Here is a 26,602-nt window from a genome sequence, read left to right as displayed (position 1 = left end):
TTGGGGCAACAATATCTCGGGTGGATGACTCATAAAAGCCTCAGGAGTATTGTTAGGACACCTTGAATGAGAGCATGTTCTTTTCAGAGTGGTGTAAGAGCTGACTGACAGCTATTAGAACTTCGGGGACTGTACTTGTTTCTACAACTTTCTCAAGTGCCTCAGGAGTCAGAGGAGACAGGTATGTGTCTGTGTGTGTGAATGTCCATGTGCATATGTGAATGCTCCTGTGGTGCATCAGTGCATGCATCCATGAAAGCTCTCTTGTGCATGAATTCCTATGTGTCATGGTGTCACCTCACACTTACATGGGCTGCCTCAGGGGACTGCAGTTGGGCAAGCCATCTTTGCTGAAGGCACTCAGGTCACAGCGACACCAGTTATCAATGACATCGCCCTTTCCAGCACACCAGTATGAGCTCATTGTGGCGCTCTTGAAGGCCTGTAAAGGGTAACAGGTGAGAGAAATGCAATTATCTCTTAGAACATGTGCACCCTGTCCATCTATGCTTATCCCACCTCCATCTACTATCCCATCAACCTTCTTACTAGAGTTCTTCAAATTCTGGCGCACACAAGCGTATATCCTTGTACTTCTGTCCAAATGGTGATTATTCACTGACTATTTTTATCATTTTGCCTATCCCCTAATATTAACTATGGTCACTAACATGTTAAACCCCCAAAATAGACCTTTCAAAGGATTGAGCACTGGCCAGAAAGTCCTCACTTTGAAAAAATGTAATCTCTCTCTATGTGTCCATAACTCAAAATGGGTCTCACAAAGATAGAAGTACAGACACACACACACACACACACACACACACAATGACCTTTTCATACCCACGATCCCCAATTACCAGTAGACAGGAACATCTCACTAACATTGACAAGCTTACACTGTGATATCATAGATGCACTGTGACTTTTATGATGGAGGTGTGAAAGCTTTGACACTCCCCACCTCCTCCATTCTATGCATATGATTGTTTGTGTGTGGATCTCTCGATGTCGCTGTCGTTCTGTCTGTGAAGGGGGTGAAAGGGGCGGGTGGTGAGATATTAGGAGATGACATCATCTGCTGACATCTCATTGTGCTGCTTCATTAACGGGCAAAAGAAAAATCAAAGGCTTAAGCTCAGTCATCCTCTAAAAGGCATCAAAACGCCAATATAACCGTCGGAGCAATAAAGAATAATGCCAGGGCTTTCCCTAAAGCCACAGGCATGATAGACAGTGAATTCAAGGGAGTTTGCAAGCACTCTGGCTTCCCTGTCACACTATGGATCAATGGAGCACTCAGTTATTTATGTGCTCTAACTGGTTGGCAGTGCTGCCTCATGCAGACAACTTTGGAGATGTGCTTGATCATGGTCACAAAAATAGGACACTGGAACCATGTGGAAACATTATCACTGTGTACCAGGCATCCAACAAAAAGCAGAGAGGGGCCACTCCTTTCTTCCAGTCCACCATGACATTCACTTATCTAAAAAGCAAAGGAACTGACGAGACCACACACATCTTGAAGACCACCGCTCACATGCAGTTTGCACACATGGGCCCGTGCAAACATGCACACAAAAACCCCCCACTCCAATTAATGATTAATTTCCTCAGTTGGTTGTTTTATTTTATTAGAGAAATGCCAAGGAAGAGTTCTGCAGTGTGTTGATTAGTGGAAGTGACATTTGAGAATACTCTGGGCATATTCCTGACCAGAAAGGCAGACGGCTCGGCCAAAAAAAGTCAGGGTATGAACTCAGAAGCTGATGTTAGCATTTCCACAACACTGCATTGTTAGTTGTAAAGGAGGCTCAACAGATTTTCGTGGGAACTGACTTCTTCCAATACCACTTGCTTCTACTCAAGGCAAAGGGTTTTGTGAGTGAAAGTGACCTAAAAGAGCAGTAAAGTATAGGAGTGGGGGAAAAAAGTGGATGAGGCTGGAGAGACCAAAGGAAACCGGACAAAAAATGAGCAATATGAACAAGGAAGCAAATGTGTGAAAAAGAAGGCTCCCAGACTCTCATAGCATTCCCAAACTTACTATAAGACAGGATCAAGATCTTTCAGCAGTCATGGCTTTTCAGTTATTTATCCTCCAATATAAGCTCTACTAAATGAGCCTGCTGAATGAACAGTTATTACAGGAGGTAGGCGAGCACTGTAATCCATAGCCATATAATAACCCCATGGAAAACCAAAAAGGGTAAAAAGGTTATTATATTTCTCCCTGCTTGCCTGAGCTCAAGTGGCTAAATGCTGCCAGAAAACAACAGCAGCAGGGATCTTGCCACCTCATGTCAATGGGAAGCAGGCCACAGAAAAATGCAACAAGAAAAAACTGGATTTAAGACCTATACATACACAAAAAAGACAAATATAAGAAATGACCTCCGCTGGTAGGGGCAAAAGACAGAAAGACCACAGGACCGCCATGCATTTACCACCACAGGATTCCTAGAAAAAAACCCCATATGTGTCTGCACGCTTGATTGCATGGCTGCACATGTGAAAAATAGACAAAGCGATTACCGCCGTGTTTATGTTTGAAGAGTAATGCAATTCAGACTCCACTGGGTAAACAGGGAATCTAATTGTGGTTTACAGAATGAGGCAGGGGGTTGGGTGGGGGACACAGGAGGTAAAACAGAGACTTAGAGGAAAAAGCAAGAAATACTAATGGTGAGCTACATACATGCGTGTGGTAGTGAACACAGCGATGCTGCTGGGGCAAACGTAAAGCCTTGGATTAGAAAGAAGAAGTGCAAGTATAGCTGTGTTCGATGGAGATTCTAGAGAAGTCATAGCTGAAAGGAGGAGGATACCCTATATTTTATTGATAAACCATAGATCACGCATTTCCAAGAACACAATAGATCCATATACGTCCTGTGTTGGAAAGATAAGCATACGAAACAAACTCTTTCTATTATGCTTCATATTAGTGAAGAAAATGTTTTGACAAAGAAGGTCATAACTGAGCACTGACTGTGTAAGACAATTTTGTGCAGTCTTGACAGATTTGCTTTCGGGAGCTTGTGATGTCCCCCGTGGTTACAATAACACATGGTTCTACGATTTCACAAATATGCCACAATTCATCTTCACTGACCTTATCAATACTGAACAAATTGAGCCGAAATGTAATCACCCCCTGCTTTGAACAGAAGACAGCATCAGGGAACAGCAAGGCCACTGAGCATCAGACACTGGTCCGGCTGTAAATTCCAAGCTTTGACGTCATTTCGACCCTGCAGAAACACTGGCACCGAAATACTATTTGGACCTTTCACTTTCATAGAAGCCTGTCGTGACTTACAAGAAGGCAAGCGAGGCCATTGTGACCTCTTCAATGAATTAATCTGTTTGTCTAGTCTAAACTGACCATATTACTGTCCATCTTCAGAGGCTAATACATGAAAACACTAGCCAGCTGGCCCACAGTATTGATTTATACGATGATCACCAGTGGTGGTAAAGAGTCTAAGTCAGCACACACAGGACACCATCATTGGTGACCTAAGTGTGGGTGTGCACACGCAAATGCATTTATGTGGCCTTTCCAATCATTCAGGGCTAATGGCGTTAACAAATGATCCAATAGGCTGCTTCTAGGAACCTTATCTGAAGGTGTACTTCCAGGAAACTGAACACTACAGGCAGCTGGAGGGTTGGTTCACCCAGAGGTTGATGGGGAATTGTTATGTCACTGGAAAACCCTCAAACAGCAAGTATATATTTTTTTTAGGTGTGCCAACCTATTTGGAAGACATTCAAGCTAGTCTGACCTTGACACACAACATCCACTATTTGTTAGTTGATTATTATTTGTTCTAAAATAATAATCATAAATTAAAAAAATCAACAGAGAAAAAAAAAGCAAATAAAATGTGTTATGATTTCAAACCCTAGAAATATCATAAAATTACTCTTCTTATGTGCTTAAAGTTGAACAATTCTTTAAGCAATCTGAAGTGATGTTGTTTAGAATAATAGTCCTGGTGAAAAATGAAAAGTAAAAGTGATCAAATTCTTAATAACATAACAGCACAAGGATGGTGGATTTTACTGGAAGAACATCAGAAAAATAAATTAATGAGGGATTATTACAGGAAGAAAAGCCTGTTCCAGAGTTTACTGTGTATACATTACTGACTATTGTTTTAAGACTGAATGGAATAGTTATGCATGCTGTTTTTAAACCATGCATCATCAAAACAGATGAATATGAATAATAAAAGCTATGAATAATATGTATTAAGAACCTGGTGTTTGGAGTCAGCACAGTCAGTCTAGACTACAGACTATAGCAGTTTCTATGGATCTGTTTTAATGAGCTATAGGTACTGAAATCTTGTCTTTTAATCAAAATTTTTAATTGTTTCGTTCTTGCATTGTCAGACCTGCTAAATATGTAAATAATTCAAATGGAAAATTCTTTTTTCTCAAACAATCAAAGTATTAGGTATGCTTCATATTGTGATCTGTATCATCAATTCACTCCACTACTAACTGCATGTTGTATAGGTTAAAAATATGTCCTAAAGCAAGCTTTATATATAAACATACAGTATCTTCCCTGCTGAAACCTGTAACACTGCAGCCTTTTTCAGTTAGATGTAAATATGTTGTTTCTCTGCTTCAGAGCCCTTCCTGCCCCACTAAAACAGTTCTAGACACATCCCTCCCACAGGCTGCAGTAGTGCATTATGTTGAGCCCATGACAGGAGATACTCTGCAAGATATAGAGCATTCTGACCCATTAGACTCACAACCAATTTGTTCAAAAGGTTTGCCATAATTCAGTCACTGCAACACAGGACATCAGGCCAATGGCAAGCTCCATGAGCGTAAGTGTATTTATTTATCAACTGAGGTATTTTCTTCTGGCAATAAAACATGAGAGTATCTGTGTGCATGTGTGTGTTTGCATGCACACGACAGGCCTGTAAGCAAGACCACCTTGGTCGAATCTAAGCCAAATCCAAGACCGGTTCCAGGTGAATTCAAGTCAAGACCACGTTTTCAGCAAACTAACAAGAAAACAGAGCAACTTGAGATGTGTTCAGTACCAAGACAAGAAAGGAAAACATCACCACACTTCGCTTCCAAATTCGAAATGTAAGCGTTAAACTTCTTACAGAAGAGTAGAAACAATGACATACAGAGATAAAGCTGTCTACGTCTAGCACAGTGTGTATAGAAGTGGCATGTATGGCTAACATTAAAAACATTAGCTATAGATACAGCTGAAGACTGCATAACCACACAAGTCAATGTCATCAATGGGTGACTTATTTACTGTGAAGTAAATAAATAATTGAAACAAATATTTTCCAAGGCTACAAATAACCCCAATACAGTATGTATACAATCTGAAGAAAAATTGCCTAGAAATGTGATCAAGTCTTAGTCACATATCAACAAACAGTGTTTCTAAGCTGATAATGTTCCTGACGGACATTGTGCAGGAATCGATTAAGATTAGCTAGTTCAGCTAGTCAAATAAAACACTCCATTGCCATTACTTACATTATTTATTTATTATTTTTTTTACCATCTAAGTGTGTGTTTTAGCAGCTTAGAACATATTGTGTCTGTTGATATTTGGTGAAGATCACATCATATTTCATGACCAACATATGCATTAAACCAGGAGCCTGGGAACAGTGGCATTCCTTTTTTCTTGTGATTGTATATATGATGAAAGTAAATAAGCGAATGTCACAGGAGCTACAGGAAGATGTTTTCTTTTTCCTTTTTGTATGCGCCAACCTTTTAACATGCTTTTAGGAATTACTCAGGTAACTATCCAATATCGGCTGATAGGATCGGGTATTATTTCCTCCAAATCCTTAACTTGTCATTGGTAAAGTCAGTACTTGGCCCGTGAACAAAGAAATACTTAAGTCTCCCTACTCCTCGTTGACAAAGCCAAACAGAGCGAGCTAAGAATAAGGCAGACACTGCCAGTCTTCTTTTCTACCACTTAATTCAGTTTTTTGCAGTCCTGGCAGTGGTCTTTTCAAGAAAGGGGTAATTTCAGATTGTAACAAAATCCCCCTCTGGCTTTATAATAAGAAGATTGATGTGAAAGGGACACATGTTCTGTCAAACAGTCAGGCAGCCAGGGAGATGCCACTGAAAGATGGAGGTATTTGAGAAATGAGGAGCCAAAGAAAGAGCGGGGGCCAATAGTAGGCATTCAGTGACACACACATTCTAATAGGTGTACACATATAATGTAGGTATGACCTCAGTCTACCTAATCATATGCTGGACCACAAAGCTTCTTTTTGATTCCTTCAGTGGGTTTAAAAAAAAAAAAGAAACCTCATCGCTGAGAAAGCTTTTTCAACATGGCAGCTGTCTTTCCCGATAGACCCAGCCAAGTAGAAAGATAGTCTCAAGTAAAAGTGTATGTGAGAAACACACACACACACACACAAACAGAAAGAGAGGAGGGGGTTGAGAACGAGTGGTTGCGTGTATGGAGAGGCAGGTTGTTGTGTCATCCGTCTCTAATGCAATATACGTATGTGCCTTTCAGACTAGCAGCAGCAGTTGCGGCCAAGAGAAGAAAAGAAAAGGAAAAAAGGAGCAGAGTGATGGACTCCCCTCCCTCCCAAGAGGTTGATGACATCAATAAGAAGCTAATAATCCTGCCTCAAGCTACCTCTGAAGGGCTTGCCAGAGCGATCCACTGCAGTCTACCGCTTCTCCTCCTCCTCACACAGCTCGCTCTCTACATCCCCAGAAGACCGCGGGTTGGGTAGGGGGAGAGAGGAGGATGGATAGCGAGATGTTTGAGAGAGGAGGAAAAGAGACATTTTAGTCTTTCTCACGTTTAGATATCGATGAGGCCCACTAGGGACTGTCTGCTATTGATTGTGCTTTCTTCCTTTGGGGCTGTGGTGCTTGTTATGGTTGTTATGGGTGGCACGTACAGGGGCCTTTGTTATATATAGAGTATATACATCCATAAATGTACACACAATAACACACATACACATGCACGCACGCACACACACACACTGTTGTTGTTGTTGTTGTTGCCTGCAGTAATTTCAGAAGGTAAGGTAATTAGATGCTTGATTGGGGAGAGCATGAACTAGTCTGCTCCCTATGGCGTGTGCATGCGCGCGTTGGATGTGAGTCACCTGCAAACAGTTGTGCGTCGGATCACACATGCACAAAGAAGACATGCACCGGATGTTTGGTGGCAAGACAATGTCAAGATGAAGCCTAAACAGAGAAAAATATGGTAAACTAAATGTCAAGTGACGCCAGAGCCCCCTCCTAAATTACCTTATGGAAAAAAAAAAGAAATCGGATATAATTAACTTTCCCTGCACAAAGACTTTTCATACAGGATGAATCATAACCACAACATGTGGTCATTAAGATGATATTACATTCAGCTGCGTATGCTTGTTTAGACACGGACACATACGTATATATCTCACACATATACACATCGATTTCCCCACAAGAGGAGAAAACCATGATGTCATCTTTTTATGCCTTCAGTATTACTGTGCTCTTTTCCAGTGGCCAAAGTTAACCAACTAATGCCATCTAGAGGTGAAAAAGGACAACTGCCTCAGCTGTTTGTGAGCACAACGGACATGAACAGTATGGAAAGGCTATGCCTCTATCACAAAGCACGAGATTGGAAATAAGGTAAAGAAGAAAAAAAAAAGTCTTTCGGACCCCACTGCACATTCAGTGGGTTTGTTAATGTATCACATATCTTGACTTGATTATCGTTGCGATTCTCTGGTTGTACTGTATCATGAGCTTCTCATCATGCACCCATATTCACATACACACTGCTCACCTCTTTGGTGGCATTATCTTGAACCAGACTGTACAGCGGCACCACGCGGCTGACTTCCAGAAGCACAGGGACGGGGGAAGGCTGCTCTCCGCTCCTGCTGTTACCATGGTGGCCTCTCCCCGACACTCCCCCCATCACAGTCTGGTGATGGCACAGGTGACAGCCACCTGGACAGCTGCCCTTCTCCTCACAACGGATCTCCACGCCATTCACAATGTCGTCAGACAATAGCTGGCTTTTCTGAAGCGCCGACAGGTAGCTGATGAAGGGAACCGACTTCAGTTCATGCCGCCCGCCTCCACCACCTTGGTCTGTTGCCTCTGTAGAGGTAGGAGTATATGGTATTCATGGATAGAATAGCAAGAACTACACATGAGGTTAACAATAATGCTAATTTACATTACTTCCAGGCAGTTCAGTTAAATATGTAATCCAATTTGTAAATAAAAAAGCTTCCTTAACCCTTGTTTTAAGCCATTTCCATCTACTCCGTGCCATTATCCATTTTGCATCCTAGTCTTAGTGTTCCAATCTTACACACTGCTTGTTACGTCTTCCTGTTCATGCACTTTGCCCTCAGCTTTTTCTCTTTCTGCTAAGTTTGAAAACTAGTAATGAAAGTTAACTGTTTTAACTTTTTATCTGTTTCCGTAGTTGTATATTTGAGTCCACGTTATTCTGAGCCATAACACTTATAGCGGCAAAGACCACACAAAATCCATCAGTTGCCAGGAACGTCTGCATTTGGAGCGTGACCATGCTGAAAGAAAGGGGGCAGCCCTGGAAGCACAGGAGGAATAAAATCAACAGAAGACACAACTTGTATGTTCAGTGTTTCATTTGAAGGACACATCAGGACACTTGTGGCAGCGGAGAGGATCTGCCATCTGTGCTGATGTGGCAGATTTAGTTTTTGAGTCACTGAGGCATGATGCATCATCAGACACTGCTAGCTACAAAATGCAGAAAACCTCAATGGATGAGAAAGTTATATCAGTAAATGCACCATTATCTTCACCAAACACTTGATATTGTTGTTCAGACCCAGACCTGACAATAAAGACACAAATGTGCAAATGTTCAAGATATAATCCTACACCCCAACTAATAGCAGCAGAGGCCAATATAACTAGAGTGGCACGTGGAGGTTTTCTAACCATTTATGTAAATAATTTTCCCCTAAACTCTAAAGTTAGAAAAAGCCCAATAAAACAAAAATGTGCACCTATTAATATATGTCCTAAAGGAAATGATCCAGTCTTAACTCTCTGTGTCTGGCTGAGAATTAACAATTAATTTGAAGTGGAATCCATGTATAATATGGATTTGAGGAGATTACGGTATTATTGTAATGTACTTAAAGCACACCTTCATCAAGCTTTAAGGAAGTGGGTAAGACAGCAGGAAAAGGCTGTTCAAGATGGGCTACTTGGGAAGAATTTAGGTTAATATTTTAAATGACCTATTTCCTGTTTAACAGCTTTAATGACTGTGAAATTGATACCCTTCAAACTAGTCTCAAGTGCTCAAAGACAACACGGAGTTCATGAACCCAAATACTGTCTAAATGTGTCTACCTGTAATATCAACGGTGTTAAAGAGGCTTATCCAAGACAAGAAAGGGTGTGTGAACTTTCAACCATTCACTTCTCAACACACACATGCTTTACCAGCAGATACTCGACATCTCAGAGAAAAACACAGATGAGGAATTTTTCACTCAATATTCGTAGGGGAAAATCTCACTGGTGTCAAGTTGATCTGACATTTCAATCACACAAATACGGCACGAAAATAACTCGTGATGGTGTGTAGTGCGCTTTGACTAATGAAGAGTAAAGTTGTGTTACTAAAACTAAGTTTTTATTTTAAATTTTATTTTATATAATATTTGCCACACTACAAGTCTTAGTAGAGGATACAAGGTGACCAAAATAAAGGAAGCTGGCATCAGCAGTGCATGGGGTCTTTCTAATCTGGTTATAAAACTATCATTTAAGACTGATCTAGCAAAATGCTGTAACAAAGGTATGTGAACTTTTGGAATTTCATGTTTTTCTGCATTAAGTTGTCATGAAACTGATCTCTCTGACCTGATCTTTATCTAAGTCATTAACAGTATCATTAACAGTCATAACAAATATAATGTGCCTAAAATAATAATACAAAAGAGAAAAATCTGATCTTTCAGGTCTCTAGAACAACATCATAGTGATAGTGGAAAAGTATGTGAACTCTTGGAATTAATAACAGATCACATTTTATGATAAATTATTGTAGAAAATCAGGAAATTACAACTTACTTACTTACTTTTTCTTGTCATTGTAATTACCTTCTGAGAACACTAAAGTACTTTGTTTGCTTGTTTATTTGTGTATGTGGAGGAGACATTAAGTTAGACCAGCAGCCCATCATTTTGCCTCTTTATAAGCTGTGACAGGTCTTTAGTGTATAAAATGAATGATATGCTTGTGCAACCCTTGCCTGCCATCAAACATAGAGAAGAGATGAATGGAGCGAATGCCCCAGCCATCGCTCTTGCCTTCGTTAATTACAATCCTTTTGTAGACTGGTTACAGACTCATCAGGGACACATCCCCTCTGGCCAGGGTCATGTTGCCCAGGCAACCAAAGCAAAGGTGTAAGATATTGTTCATAGCAATTTAATAAATACATTGTTAGATACACACAATTCATATTAGCATTGCTGAGCTTAATCACTTTCACACAGTCATATTTTTAAAACAGTATTGACATAGTAAGAGAGACACGTGCAATTGAAATGTCAGAAACAAGACAAATATCACTGATTGTAAATGAGAATTTCACACTTTTTTGGAAACTATTTATTTTGAAATTGCTTGACCAACGAAAAGCATTTCCTATCCTATCCTCTAGAAGACTTGTTGTGACATCTAGTGGTCTCTCTCTGTAATTACTGACTTGTATTTACAATTTGAACCATAGATGTTATCAGATACAGCTGTAACCCGGTCAGAGGGTTCTCTCCGTTATATTTTACAGATCTGATTACTTGTTGATTTAGGTAAATACATTTTCTATGTTTGTGTCTTCCCTTCTAAAATAATTACTAGCTCTGTGATAGAAAATAAAATAAAATAAATACAAATTCTAGTCTTGGTGTGAGATTTGTTTGGGGTGAGTATGCTGATATGTTGCATGAAAACCAACAGCCTGAAAATGAATTAGTCTCACAAACAATTTTTGCATCCTGCTCTGTGTAGATCAAGTAATAACAAATGCTGCTAATAAATAAAATGAAAGACTGCGGGTTACTTTGATTATAATAGAATCTGCAAGTGCTAGGAGTGAAATAGCTTTACAATCCCAGGTGGAGCATCAGGACCACAGGTGGAGCATCAGGACCATCAGGACCACAGGTGGAGCATCAGGACCACAGGTGGAGCATCAGGACCATCAGGAATACAGGTGGAGCATCAGGACCACAGGTGGAGCATCAGGACCATCAGGAATACAGGTGGAGCATCAGGACCACAGGTGGAGCATCAGGACCATCAGGACCACAGGTGGAGCATCAGGACCATCAGGACCACAGGTGGAGCATCAGGACCATCAGGACCACAGGTGGAGCATCAGGACCACAGGTGGAGCATCAGGACCATCAGGAATACAGGTGGAGCATCAGGACCACAGGTGGAGCATCAGGACCATCAGGAATACAGGTGGAGCATCAGGACCACAGGTGGAGCATCAGGACCATCAGGACCACAGGTGGAGCATCAGGACCATCAGGACCACAGGTGGAGCATCAGGACCACAGGTGGAGCATCAGGACCATCAGGACCACAGGTGGAGCATCAGGACCATCAGGACCACAGGTGGAGCATCAGGACCATCAGGACCACAGGTGGAGCATCAGGACAGTGTCAGCCAATCAAAACACGCGTCAGCTCCGACGTTTGCATATTGCGTAACACTACGTCAGCACGTACGTACGTCGTCAACACTGCAGTCTGAACAGTGGCAGCTGCAGTAGCAGAAACACAGTACGCCCATCAAGACCTTAACTACTTCCAACTCTTTCATTGAAGAAAAGGTAATATTTTAAAGCAGCAATGGCATGAGATTATATTTGCGATGAGCTCTACATGCATTTTAACGCGCGTCTTAAACACGGTTGTATTGTGTCTGAGGGCGGTTTTAACAAAAACAGTGCAGTTTTACCTTTTGCTGTGTTGTGCACAGGCCCCCGGTTGAGTTGTGCAGCCTAATTAGTGTATTCACAGCCAAACAGTTGATTTATCAGCAGGGATTAGAAGGTCACACCGTTTCTGTTCGGTGGTGGCGACTCGATACAAGCTAGTTAGCTTATAAATGCATCACATTGCTTCTCATTAGCATTACACGCAAACGGTGTCTGCTAGCTAGTAAAGATAGAAACGTGAGCTAGATAAATACATAAATAACCTCAGCATACCCGCTGTTGTCATTATTGCCTTACGCCGACAGTCATTTTTTAACATTTAAAGAATGTGTTCAGGTGTAAATGCTGTTAGCGTTAGCCTAAGGAGCAACACACCCCCTTGACTAATGATAACTTAACATGAATTAGTCAGTAGACATGAGTCAGTGGTTCCCAGCTGTTAACTTGCCCATTAGCGCTAGTTAAGTTATTATTTCCATTTAAGTCAATAAATATTTAACTTGGATTTAGGTTACTGAGCACCGTTAGCTAGTTATTTCAAACAGAGGAGAGCTACCGTTTGTTAACTTGCTGTCCAAGCACATTATTACTATATTAAAACATATATTTTATTTTTCGTAGCAAATACAACTGGAGGCAAACCTCTTAACGTTATGTCTAAATTTGCCAGAGCAACAGCTTGTGTCAGGGTCTGTGGATAAAGGTGGATCACAAAGTTTATCAAAGTTGAGAGTTGACTTTGAGTTAATTTAAACTATATAGATACTGACATGGTAGATTAGGCATGTATCTATTTTTCCTACCTGTTCACTGAATATGTCAGTTGTGTTCCTTATCACAACCTTTGCCAATTTGAATAACTGACAGATTTTATACCCAACATACCTACTTATTTGTACTATTCCTTTTTTAACGTTTTATTTATTATTTCGCTTCACCAATTGTACTTAAATGTTCTTTATGTATTTGACACAGACCCTAATGGAGGCCGCAAGCTGAAACATGTTGGTTTAGTTGTTAATAATAGACTATAGGTGAAGTTGTGACAGAAAAGTACTGTATTTCTTTTAATAATTTAATCAAATTAGTGTTACGGTTCTTTTTTAATTTAAATATCTATATTGTTATTACAATATAGGCTTGTTTTTTGAATTCCACACAGAATGGTAAAATATTAGAAAACATAATTGCTTTGCTTTTGTCTCACCCCAGGAAAGGATCATAATGGCGGTAGCAGCTTCCCCGCTGGACCCGGATCTAATGAGGGAGGTTCTCGAATGCCCTATCTGCTTGGAGACCTACAACCAGGAACAAATGAGACCCAAACTCCTGCAGTGCGGTCACACAGTGTGCCGGCAGTGTTTGGAGAAGCTTTTGGCTAATACCATAAATGGTGTGCGGTGCCCCTTCTGTAGCAAGGTCTCCCGTATGAGTAGCATCTCCCAGCTGGCCGATAATCTGACTGTGCTCAAGATCCTAGACTGTACTATGTCCTGCAGTGCCGCTGCAGCTGCCCTAATGTGCAAGTCTTGCTGCAGCCGCCTACCACGACAGTACTGCCACGATTGTGCCACTGTTCTCTGTGAGCTTTGTAAAGGGGACCACCATTTGCATCAAGGCCATTCAGTCCAGCTGATTAGGATGGCTGCTGAACAGCGCCGTAAAGAACTGGGTGGCAAATTGGCTGCACTGCGTGAAGTCATGGGTGAAATTCAGAAAAAAAAGTCTGTTATTGAAAACATATCCAAGTCATTGAGACTTAAGTATAGGGCAGTGCAGCAGGACTATACTACAGCTGAGCTACGTCTTCAAGAGGAGCTCGGCAGGTCCCGAAGGACATTTACAGCTTCTATGGCAGAGGTGGAAAAGCTCAATGCACAGGTCCTGGAGGAGCAGACGTATCTCCTTAACATTGCAGAGGTTAAAGTGGTGTCCCGCTGTGACTATCTCACAATGCAAGTGAGGCAGACTGATATTGCTTTGCTGAAGGATGACAGTGGAGGTAGTGATGATGAGGAGCTGGATCTGAGGAGCAGCTTACCCACCATGTTTGAGCTGCAAGAGCCAGAGCTGGTCAGAACAGAGAAGTCTAAACCTGTGGAAGTGGGACAATTGACCACAAACACTTTCACTGTAAATACAGATGATGAGGAGAGTGGGTTGGATATTGCACTGGAGGGTAACATAGAGGATATAGCTGGGGCAGAGGGTGCTACAGGTGGAGTAATGGGGGCTCCAGTAGATCTTTATCGAGATATTGACATGGTTGCTGCTGTAGACCAGACGGTTTGTGGCTCGCCAGGCAGCTTTAAATCAAAGTCCATGGATGCTGGTGGGGGATCACCTGGAGGAGCAGGGGTAAGCGTAGGGCCGTCCATCTGCCAGTTTGTGAAGAAAATGGGCTGTAAGGGAACTCTACCTGGTATGTTCAGTTTACCTGTCAGCATCTGTGTAACACCACAAGGTGAGGTGCTAGTAGCTGATCGTGGTAACTACCGTATCCAGATCTTTAATCGCAAAGGTTTCCAGCGTGAAATCCGCCGCAATTCCAGTAGCATTGACAACTTCGTCCTGAGCTTCCTTGGTGCTGATTTGCCCAACCTCATCCCGTTATCCATTGCTGTCACACCTCAAGGTCTAATAGGGGTCACTGACAATTATGATAACTCTGTTAAAGTCTACACTATGGATGGACATTGTGTAGCTTGCCACAAGAACCAATTGATTAAACCATGGGGCATTACTGCCATGCCATCTGGCCAATTTGTGGTGTCAGATGTAGAAGGGGGCAAGTTGTGGTGTCTAGCAGTGGACCGCAATGTAGGCGTGGTCAGCTACAGCAGATTGTGCTCTGCTGTGCGGCCAAAGTTTGTGACATGTGATGCAGCTGGAACAGTGTATTTCACCCAGGGACTGGCCCTGAATTTTGAGAAACGCCAAAATGAGCCCCACCTGGAAGGTGGGTTCTCCATTGGTTCAGTGGGTACTGATGGCCAGCTAGGTAAACAGCTCAGCCATTTTTTCTCAGAGACAGAGGACTTCCGCTGTATCACTGGCATGTGTGTGGATGCTAATGGGGATTTGCTAGTTACAGACAGTGGCAGGAAAGAAATCCTTCAGTTTCCCAAAGAGGGCGGATTCAAAATTCTCATCCAAGAAGGGTTGACCTGCCCTGTGGGAGTGGCCACTACCCAGAAAGGACAGCTGCTAGTACTGGACTGTTGGGACCACTGTGTCAAAGTCTACACATACATTCAGAGGAGGCACTCCTCCACTTCCTAGACAAGCAACCTAGTCATCTTCACATGAGAATGAGAGTTATAGGAGGTATGTGTTGGTGTGTATGGAAGTTTGGCAACATTAAAAACACACTGTTATCAGTCACTTTACAGTTCTCACTCTAGTTTTCCTCATTTAGCCTAGACTGGATTTTAATTTGATACCTCAAAAGAAAAAAATCAGCTACAGCTGCCTCTTACCTGGTTATTTTAATAGATCTCAACACTAATGTAGAGGTAGCAGCATTTCTACATCAAAGACTGCTGGCACAAGTTATCACTTTAATAAAAATCAAAGAAGCCATTTATGTCAAAGATAATGCAGGCACAAAGTACAGATCTTTTTCCCTTTTTATTATTGGCTGCCATATCCACCATTCAACCTAAGTGTGTGTGATGCATGGCTTTTACTGTTGGCTGTGCTTTGCAGGAGAAAAATGTGATGAAGAAGAGCTGAAAGTGAACATGTATTTATATATTAAATAAAGCATACCAAGGCATTTGGCCTGTGAAGCACTTTATTATGGACATTTCATTGTTTCCTAGGTTTTAGTAGCACCAGTTAACATTGATGTTGCTGAATGCAGCTGACAGCTTTAAATTTTAAACTACTGTGCAGTTGGCTGATGGTAAAATCAAGTGGCACCATTGATTGAAATGCATTCAGTAATATTCAGGGAACATTAATACATGTAGAATATTAAGTTAAATTAAGTTACTGCATAATGTGTTGTGGAGGAAAACTAGGGAAATGTAGTATAATTATAATATCCAGCTTCTTTACTGAGGTTCAACATTTTTTTTTATCTGATCAAGTTTTTTGTCTAGGCATATTATACTAAAAAAAGTCCCTAACATTTGATAAATTATTGTTTATTTTTGTTAAACCTTCTTTGAGGCATATTCACTTAATGCAATAAAAATTAAGAATACTGCTTTTTAATTACATATTTTTGTCTTGTACTTATCAATACTGCCTGTGTACACTGGACACAACATAAGTAGCCTCCTCATTGCGTCTGTAGGATAGTTATTAGAGTGTTAACTCGCACACCAAACCTGGCTGGGTTACACTTGGGTGTTGGTTCCATGTAGCTGTGTCTCCCTCAGGTTTCTATTCAGCACTAGACAACACACAGTTCCCAAGTGTGGGTGGATATGGTAAAGACAACAGTCATATTCTGTGTTTAGCTTGTTATTTCTAGTGTTAGTTAACGTGAAACTGGTGTCACCGTGTATCAACATGTATTATTTTATCACATAAATTAACTGAACTTTTTCAGTCCATAAATAGCTTGAGTAAGATGAGAATTTCAGGTGAAATAATAATGAAAGACTCCTTTAATCAATCACATTCAGTGGCCTAAAATAGGAGAATCAAGGTAATCGCCTAATAATATAGTAACTTGCTTTATGTTCAAAACGTCGTAAATGATAAATATACCTGTTCTGCGGCAATAAGTTTCTTCCAGTCCAGGGTTGCTTCTATAATAATATATACTGACTCAGTTTAAGCCTTAAAAAATAGTAATAATTAAATAATTACACAAAGTTGACCTTGACTTTACACCTGGAGCCCTATAAAACAGCAACACACACATCTATTTATATCTGAGAATAAAAACTTTCAAAATGTGTTTGTAGTATGTCTACATAAACAGATGGGGAGGAAAAAAAAATAGAAGTGAGTTTAACTATCAGGTGAAGCCTCACGCAGTCATGTCCTTGTGCTTTTATGTTTACATCGTGTTGTTTTATTCTAAGACCACGTAATATCTCAACACTAAATAGATTCCGATTCAAGATCTCAGCTGCATGCCAACCTTGCATAAGATTTTCACTTTGTGTCAATAGCAGTAGTCATTACTAGAGAATATTCATACTTTTGCAGTGACTTAAAAATGCATAAAATTATAGAAAAATCAAGTGTCCTTGTGCGCTGAACATCAGTGTGTCACTTTGATCTTTTTTTTTTTTATTCATACTGTTGTATTATAATATTGCAATATGACTATGAACCAAACTCCCATGTCCTTCAGGTGTTATGTTGTTTGGAGGCTGTGAGTTTTACCTTGTGTTAAACACATAACAGACATCTCCGTGTAGTGAAATTCATGTTTGTATTGTTAATTATCTGAGTGCAATAAACATTTATGAGATCTTTCATACTCGTCCCACCTTTTATATTCACCCTTAAAAAATATGTGTATCATATGATGTATTTCAGGTATTTGAAACCCTTTTTATGTTTTAAGGTAGCAAAAATGAATATGATTGATGAATGAAACCTAAGTGTTGAAAACACAGTAAACTAGTAACTATAACTGCAAGATACTTTCCTCCTGTCTGTCAGCACGCTCACCTTTCTGGTACTGTAGCCAGAGCTGCTGCTGGGCCTTCTTGCTGGGGAAGTAGATGCTGCAGCTGAGCTCAGAGCCGTACAGGGCCTCCGACACGTAGTGACTGCCGTATTGCTGGAGAAAGGCCAGGAGCTCCTCGCGCGTGCTGTCTGCTGACAGTGTCTTCAGCACTTTGGAAAAGCCTACCAGGTCAAGAAGGAGATGGAAGAATAGTGATTTTTGTTCTCATGAGTGGAAATGATGGCTTGGATATAAAGGTCAGGCTGAAAACAGATATATAGATGATAGTTGTTTAAATAAAATGATATCTAACAATAATATGCTTGACAGTAAACACCACATTTAAAAAAATCACGTTATTCATTTTCTACACACACTGACCTGTAGATAGGGTAATGGAGCTGAGTTTGACTTTATACAAATTGCTGCGGACCCTCCACTGTTGAACCATAGGGTAGCCCACTGCCTCGCTGAATTGGGCATCCCCTTGGAAAGACAGAGGGAGGGGTATTAATATGTCAACAATTGAAAACAAATTATAAAAATTCTGAATCATAAAGGACAGCGGTAATTCAAAATAAACAAACATAAATACATTTCTTCATTTCATTTGAAGAGTTTATTGCAGAGCCATTGTTATCCATTATTGCCTTTAACATCATTTATTATCACAGCCCGTATGCCAGCTGCTCTCGGATCAATGGCTGATATATAGTGTAGCTTGAACTCCAATTGGATTGCTGACATCAGAAGTGGGAGCAATCCTGCCTTTCTCTGCAATTCAATTACCAAAGTTTCACACCAGTTTAGAACTAAAGCCACAAAAGTGAAGAGCAAGGGAAAAAAATAAACTGCTTACAGGAACCTTGATCCTTCGCCTCCAGAAAGTGTTTTACACCTGAGACATTCATGCATGGTGAAAAAAGGGCAATTTAGTTTCTATACGTGTGTGTGTGTGTGTGTCCAATTCTGGTGAAAGCAGAACCCCGGTAAAAAAAATAAATAAATAAATAAAATCTCAGGAGCCAATGTGGACAAAATGCCAATTTAGCTAATGGAGGGATTAGGGGGCAGAGGTGGAGGTGCAGGTTTAAGTGACACGAGAAAAAAAAAAAGGGATAAAAGGATGAAGTGAAAGGTTGAGTGTTGGACTTTACATAGATAAGTATCTGTGTATGTGTAGTATACTTTGTGGATGAAAGCACACACAAAAGAGGTTTGGGGGTTAAACGTACAAAGGAATACCACTGCAAATGATCTTTTTTGCTTTCCCAGATGCTACATATATAAATACATAGAGTGCATCCAGTCAGAGATTATGACTGCATCCTTCCTGGATGATAAAGCTGCCACTGAAATGAATTAAATGGCGTTCAACTAGAGAGACATAAAAAAAAGCTCACTGTGCACACCCTCACCTGTGAGGAGCTGCAGGTTGGGAAGGGGCTCTGACAGGACCCCGCGACATTGCTCCTCTACTGGTAAGGGGATGACCATGAGACCATCGGCTAGCTGGGGGAAATCCTTGATAAAGTTGTTGTCCCTGATAGAGAGAGACAGAGAGAGAGAAAGGAGAAGGAAGGCAAGGCTTATGAATTAATTGTACATTACACACATTTTGGTCTGATTTAGGATACTTTTACTAAACAGTAGGTTGTGTGTGGGGAGCAGCTACGAATTCCATGAACTGCTCCACAGCAGTTTCACAATAAACATCTACAATCCCGGCATGTTCTGGTTCACAGTCAAGCTGCTGGTCTCCTCACTTATTCCCACAAGTTTTCATCTGATACTGTTTAATGACCTGATCTTGTCTCATCTCCTTCGCAGAGGCGAAAAGGTGTTCGGCTCATTGGTTCCAGAAAAATAGTCAACCTTTCATCACATCAAGGTGGACATGCTCCGACCACCCCTGAGCAACAGAATTAAAGAGTTCCCTTGTTGTGTTGTGGTGGTGTAAACAATACTGCCATGGGTACAAGGTCAAAATATTTGAGTATTCGTGTGTGTGTGTGTGTATTCCTTGGCGGCTGAATAAAGAAAACAGTTGCATCCCCCAGTTTGAGGGCAGAACAGAGAGCTGCAGGCAGAGATAAGAACAGACCCCTTGGAATCTCTCTTTTCTCTGCTGGAGACGATAAGCACACGAAAGAATGATAATGGGAGTATGGAACTATAAACTGCGGGAGGGAAGGGTACAAGAAGACTGTATGATATTGAGAGGTGACAAATAAGTAAATAAATAAATAAATAAAACACCCGTGAATGCGCACAGAGCTGAGAGGTTTGAATAGCATGCGCACTTTAAACATGTTTGCCAAAAATGTCTTTTTCTTTTCTTTCTCCATCTGTTTGCACCTCCATGATACACCCCCTGTGCACAAACGCAAAACAAAAAGCAGTAGTCCTACAAACAGAGAGCTAGCGTACAGTATGTTCAACTCCTTTTTTTATTTTTGTGTTCAGCAGATAGACTGTCCTGGTTGAATCAAACCATCTGCGGTTCATTTCCTGTCAAAAAGATGAGTTGTCTTGCTGCATCCTAAGAGCATGGCAAACAGCGGCAACCTATTTCACATAATCCACTTTTATGGGACCGAGTCTCAGAGCACAGACCTTGTGCCATGGAGACTGAGCAGAGAGGTAGCTCCGCTCTTTTTGATATCAATTTTTCATCCTACTCCTCTCATTCTGTCTCTCTTTTTGCCTTCTCTAACCACAAAGCCTGTTAGACGCAATCACAGCCTTAGTGTTACAATGAGGGAGTGGAAGGATTGACTCAAGGGCAGGGGATGAGAGGAGAGAGAGACAGTGAGAGAGAGAGAGAGCCACTGTAAAAAGATTACCGTGGCTTATGCTCATAGAAAATATATTGATTGCTGAAGTAAATCAGGCAGCTCCGCACCGAGGCTCGGAGAACCTTTGGAGGGGTGTGGACCATGATGATATGTAGGTTTATGGATTTTCAAGAACAGATGTGGACTGTCCTTGGCTGTCAGCAAGGAGCTTCTTTACTCTAACCACAGCACGCGTTCAAATCCAGGGCTGAGCAACATACAGTATAACAGGGTGCTGTGTACCATACAGGAGTTTACTACAGAGCTCCTCAAAAAACAAAACTGAAAACTTAAGTTGAAGGAATAAAGAAGTGTGCAGACTATCGCCTCAGTTCCTTGTAGTGCCCGAGTACACTAACCATTGTTGAACGTTCATAACCTTCTCCGTAGTCTTCTTTTTCTAACCTTGAGGAAAAAAAAAACATCTAAGGGAAGTGTTGTTGGAGGTTAAATGGTATAAACAAAGCAAAAGTCAGAGTGGTTCAAGTGTCAATCTGGAAAATATTTCTGTTTACATAGTTTTGGTCAGACTGTTCCTTCGACTGTGTTTGTGTGTGTGTGTGTGTGTGTGGTGGTGAAGGGGCTTGAAGCATCTATTCTGCTGACAGTTCATTAAAGGAAGAAGGCATTTATCAGTTAAACTACAGCCCAAACAGACCATTTCAGCTGCTTGTCTTTCAAGAAAAATCATCACTGTCTTCCATAAATGGTAACACCATGATTTAGACGCGAGCCGGACGTGGCTAACTTATCTCACCTAACGAACTCACAACACCGACTCGTTTTTAACAAGCTGAAGCTTAAGAAGCAGGACTTTTTTTTTTACTGACTTGGCTAAATACAGGTGTAACTAGTAGCATTAGTCCCATAATATATGTGCATATAAACATAGAGCTCTTCTAAATGAAGACATACTCTCGATTCAATCTATACTCTGTCCACAAACCCAACCAATTATTTTCCAAGCCAAGCTTCATCGTACTCACCTACACACACACGTAACACTGTCCCATACACAAGATGGCATACAGTATATATGTCTGGCCGGGGCCATGCCAGCAAACTTGTGTATTTACTCATGTTTCATTCAGTACCCATGTGTGTTCATTAAGGTCAGTGGACACTGAGCTCCCTCCTAGCCAAACAGACCTCCTATCCTACTTGAGTCTACAAGTGGCAGACTCTTACCATTTGAATGAGAATCTCTAAATCCCAAGCTCCGCAGTCCACAGTATAATAAAATTATATCTGGTGAGATGAATACAAATATTCAAGACCGGTTCATGCATATATATTAAAGCTCCCATTCCGTCTTACTTCTGCGTCCTTTCAGTCTCCATGTCTCAGTCTGCCCTCTGTATATGTATGTATTTTCATTCAAACACCGTAAAGATACATGTAATTATTAAAGTATGCAAGGTCTTGGGTCTCACATGCATGTATATATATATATATATATATATATATATATATATATATATATATATATATATTCACAGCTAGACATCAATGTCAGTATTCCTCCCTGGATAGAGTGTAACAATTGTTCGCTGTTTGCTCAGCCTGGTCCCCAGCGGTAACCCTTGCTGGTTTGCTTTCTGCATCTCGACTTCCTTCCATCTCTTATTCACTCATCCGGCTCCACCTGCTCTCTCCTCCCAAATCACAGGCATTCTGTTTATGAGCACAGATGAGAGCAATCTACAAGTCAATTTAGAAAAAAAACAAACTGTTTTTGTGCTTCTCTCTTTCTCTCTCTCTCTGTGTTTGAGCATCTATCTGTTTGAATTTAAATCCACAGTATCATAGGTGTTATAATAGGAACGAGAGCTATCTACAAGTCACAAGCATGAGCACAATTGTGGCCGTGCATAAGTTTGAGTGTGTCTATTCATCCAAGTTTCTGACTGTGACTGATATTAAGTGCTACTTACCAAGAAACTCTTCAGGGTAATTGGCTATTTTGCTGTTTAGAGGGAATGTCCACGTAGAAACCACAGCGGCACTGATCAGACACACGGGCACATCATACATCTCAACTACACTGACAATCCACAACATCTCAGTTCATTATCCGCAACCACACAACTCATCACAACAACACTGTAGGCTAATCGTGCTCTTCTTTGGTGATTGATATTGGAAAAATCACATCCACACCTCAACTCATTATTTTGTTTCTGTCAATTTTCCCTTCACACTGTTTACAATAATTATAATAATGATAAAAAAAAAATAAAAACTGACTCAACTAAATATGAGCTGAACAGCTAAAACTCTGCATTCTGGCAGCACGACAGCCAACAACAATCATTTTTTGCATCCGTAGCATTCAGACATGAATGAATTTTGAACTGACTTTCAACAGCTCCCCTAGCAAGTGAGAAAGCTGTTCCAGCAAAGTGTAAACCACGCGGGATGCTCCTTCACACTCCTTCGAAAGCTGCCTTTGTGAACTGACTCAAGCACAAACAAAATTCCCCAATTCCCAGAGGAAATTAGTATTGAATATACATACAAATCTTTGGTGTCAAGCTTACAAAGGCTATAGTCTAATTATCAGAGTTTCTTCTCTGCTCAGCTGCTAATTGATCATTTGCGACAGTTTTAAGGTCACAGCTGAGAGAAGAAGTAGCCCTCAAAAAGTAAAAGGAGTTTACAGAAGATAACTTCAATCTTCATGCTCTTTTTCACTTGTAAATAAAAATAATGGGCATGTGTGTAGTTATGTTGAGATGAGTCCTTATAATGACTAACTTAGCCATTAAGATGATGAATAAAATCTTATTACAGCACCAGCTAAACTCCTAAAAACTAACTTTTCATGCCTTTGACAGCAACACAGACTAAACGATGTAAAGTTACACATAACCCTGGTTATATTTGGTTGCAATTAGTTAGGAGTTAGTAGAGTTAGGCACATAAACAACTTCAGTTAAGTGTGAGTTAATGTACAGGGGGAAGAAAGGTAAGAAACTCATTCAGTCATGATTCAAATAATGGATATAATAGTAAGTATTAACTTGATATGAGTTGTGAATTGTGAGCCAAAGGTGTTTAATTCGAAGAGCAAATATAATTATTAATTAATAACCCTGTCACACATCCCAGAATGCAACTTAACACAGAATTGTATAGAATAACACTGGAGTGGAGAAATGATGATACTGTGTGAAGAATCCGACTCTGTAGTATCTGTATTAATTTACAGTCAATACCGAATTGACTTGATAAAAGGAAAAAAAAAGATTTAAAAAAGCACAAGTACATTTTCCTTCACTAGAGGGCGCTCTTTCTCTGCACCAAAGAAGAGGCTAAAGCATCAGGATTATTCCAGGAGCATCAATATTTCTGTATATTTTAGTTACTGCACTTTATGTGTGAACTTTAGGGCTCTCTGTTTTTTTTTTTTTATCAGTCTGAAAGTAAAAAAAAAAAAAAAAAAAAAACTGTGTAGGGACTGAGGCACAGAAATGTTAGAAATCACAGTGTGGGGAATATTACAGAGTGTAAACAACAACAAAAGTTAAAAATATCATCAGCAAAAATGTAAAGTAAAACCATTCCTTTCAGCAATCATGGTCAGTTGGGAAACAGGACCCTGCGTCTTAATTAATTTACATCCTAATTACCACCAATCAAAGGCCGGCTATTTTGTTTGTCCCTCTGTATTTGTATGACAGACTTGCAAGATACGAGGAGTCAGTGAGTCATAAGTTGGGCACAGAGCTGGAGTTCAGAGGTGAGCTGTAGGCAGACGAGACTTTTCAGAACGTGTCAGACAGGAAGTGATTAAAGTTCTGACTGAGGTGAAAAGACTACTTCTCCACTGACATGCCAGGAGAGTGCAGGGTCCGACCCGAGGAGGGGTTGCAGAGTCAGGACAGAGTGCGCCGAGTGATGGCCAGTTTACCACAGAGAAGGGAGGGACAGTGAAGCAGAAGCTGAGAATGAGGCTGTTGGGTTGAATCATGATCTGTTGAGACGGGGGTTGCTGTGCCCTTGATAGCCTCGTGGGCTAACAGCAGTGTTTTGATGTGTATGTGAACAGTGCCAGTGAAGTGCAGATTGCGAGGTAGGAAGGCGCGTGCTGCAGAACTGATAGATGCTGCGTCTTCGTCGCATTCTGGGCAAGCTGAGAGGGTGTCAGGTAGATGCAAGACGACCAGGAGGGAGCATGAAAAAGCTTTGGCTTGAAACACAGAAGGAGAGAACGCCTCTCTAGGCTTGACAAACGTAACATAGTGATGCCAATCTTTTACAGTCAAAAACCTTTTATAGGCGCAGCCTGCACTTTACCAGATCTTGTTTCAACTTTTGACATGTGCCGAGAAAATTACACAGTAAAAAAAAGATGCTGTGAAAAAGCTGACATTATGATTTGGCAACAAATTACAATCTACAATGCTCTGTCTGCTTCAACATGTAGAGATGTAAAAACAAAATCACTGTTCTACCAAGGGCTCAGCAGTTTCTTAGGCGTAACATGGCAAAGCTGCAAGTGGAGAATACCAGTTATGTGTGGTGTGCATTCATCATTCGTCTCGCTCCACTCCTCTCCTTCCACATACGCACAAGAGCAGGAACACAACAGAAAATTTGACAACCAGCCTGACACAGCATGTTTCTAATTTCATTGGCTGCCGTGCTGTTTGGATTCATCCCTAAATGGGATAATTACCCAGCATTTGAAAGGGAAGTGTGCGACAAAAGGCGGCAAACACTAAAGAAAAACGGAGGCTTTGTTCAAAACGGTTGTCTCTACCATAAAATATACGCAGCCTGTTTTTTACATGGTCGAATGAAAAAACAAAGCCCAGAATGTGGACTGAAGTTTGAATCCAGAGTCTATTGTTGTTCGGCATCGTGTAGGCCGGACGTGGCAGTGCAATGTAAAAATGTGACACCTCTCAAAACACCTTAGGAGAGGAGTGGAAAGCAGCTGAAAGAAAGAAAGTCCCTATGAAAACTAATAGCAAGAGAAATATAGTTTTTTTTTCATTTACATTCGTTATTAACCGATATGACTGTAATATAATTTCTGAATTAAACATTTAATGTGTCCTATCCCATCATCAATCAATCCAACTCATTCTCTTCGTGTCATTTATCGGCCGTTCGCTTTGACAATGTTGCCACGCGTGCCCTTGAGAGGCTTCTACCAATTTGTTGAACCGCACAAAGATTCAGCAAAGGTGATCTAGTTGGATGTAATATGTTTAATAGCTCTAATATCTGTTGTTTGAATAAACACTTGTGAGTGGGGCCTTCCATGCGGGGCCCAGATGAAGGATTAAAGCTTTATTAAAGGACAGCATCCAAAAAAAACAAAAAAAAAACAGGCTAATTCGTAGCCTAATAAAACAATCAGAGATGTTTATCTTGAGATTTGCGTTACAGTCTCTTATTACAGCTGCAGCCACAGCTCAGCTGATAAATGATTTCACTAGAAGAAGGAGATCTGGTGACTTTTTATGGCCAATATTGATTAGGCTTGGGATTTGAAGCTGTCAGTGGAACAGTCTGTGATGATAGGTACACTGCAGAGTTGGCGTTCAGCGACTGGGTGCATGTCCACGTGTTTGCATGTCAGCTTCGGCGTAGACAGCTGACTCATGCTGCCAAGCGCAAGTCAGAACTGGTATACAGCACACCGTCAGACGCACTGTATACAGCACGCATCGCGTAAGATCTAATTCAACCAGAAGAGCTTGAGAAATTAAATGTCTTGATGCAGGGATGCAGAGATATGTTGAGTGGGACGATATGAAAAGTGTTACAAGTGTTTCTTGTTGTACAGTATTACATTACTCATTGTTTTTGTCCCTCACTCCCCTTTAGACACGCACACACACACACACACGCGTGCACACACACACACACACAAAGCCACTCAACCTCACTTTAACTCCCCCTGGGCTGTGCATACAATTGAAATACAACGTGAGTGTGCATAGACATTATTTTTTGTACCTTGGTATCGCTGTTGGCCTGCCTTAGGAAATCGCGAAAATGAACTCTGGTGGCCAGGAGCATTACCATAGAGATGAAGCTTGGTAATGCAATGAACGAGAGGGCATGCAGGCTACCTGTG

General features: G+C 40.9%; 2 protein-coding genes across 2 annotated transcripts in view; one reads left to right on the top strand and one right to left on the bottom strand.

The window, feature by feature from the left end:
• The window catches only part of LOC113159659 (astrotactin-2), a 212,705-nt gene that overhangs the window by 38,170 nt on the left and 147,933 nt on the right, over positions 1-26,602 (bottom strand). The window contains exons 14-18 of the mRNA XM_026356476.1: positions 19,090-19,214; positions 18,053-18,157; positions 17,674-17,853; positions 7,847-8,166; positions 309-442 (exon numbers count right to left, since the gene is read on the bottom strand). Coding sequence (XP_026212261.1) covers positions 309-442; positions 7,847-8,166; positions 17,674-17,853; positions 18,053-18,157; positions 19,090-19,214 — 864 coding nt within the window. The remainder of the gene's footprint in view (positions 1-308; positions 443-7,846; positions 8,167-17,673; positions 17,854-18,052; positions 18,158-19,089; positions 19,215-26,602) is intronic.
• trim32 (tripartite motif containing 32) lies at positions 11,841-17,444 on the top strand. The gene is made up of 2 exons (XM_026356478.1): positions 11,841-11,925; positions 13,246-17,444. Exon 2 carries the CDS (start codon positions 13,258-13,260, stop codon positions 15,313-15,315), a length of 2,058 nt encoding a protein of 685 aa, XP_026212263.1. The 5' UTR covers positions 11,841-11,925; positions 13,246-13,257; the 3' UTR covers positions 15,316-17,444.

Source organism: Anabas testudineus, chromosome 12 (genome assembly GCF_900324465.2).
Source record: "Anabas testudineus chromosome 12, fAnaTes1.2, whole genome shotgun sequence".
Taxonomy (NCBI): Eukaryota; Metazoa; Chordata; class Actinopteri; order Anabantiformes; family Anabantidae; genus Anabas; species Anabas testudineus.
The sequence above is the reverse complement of the archived record's forward strand: the minus strand, read 5'-3'. Positions and strand labels throughout refer to the sequence as shown.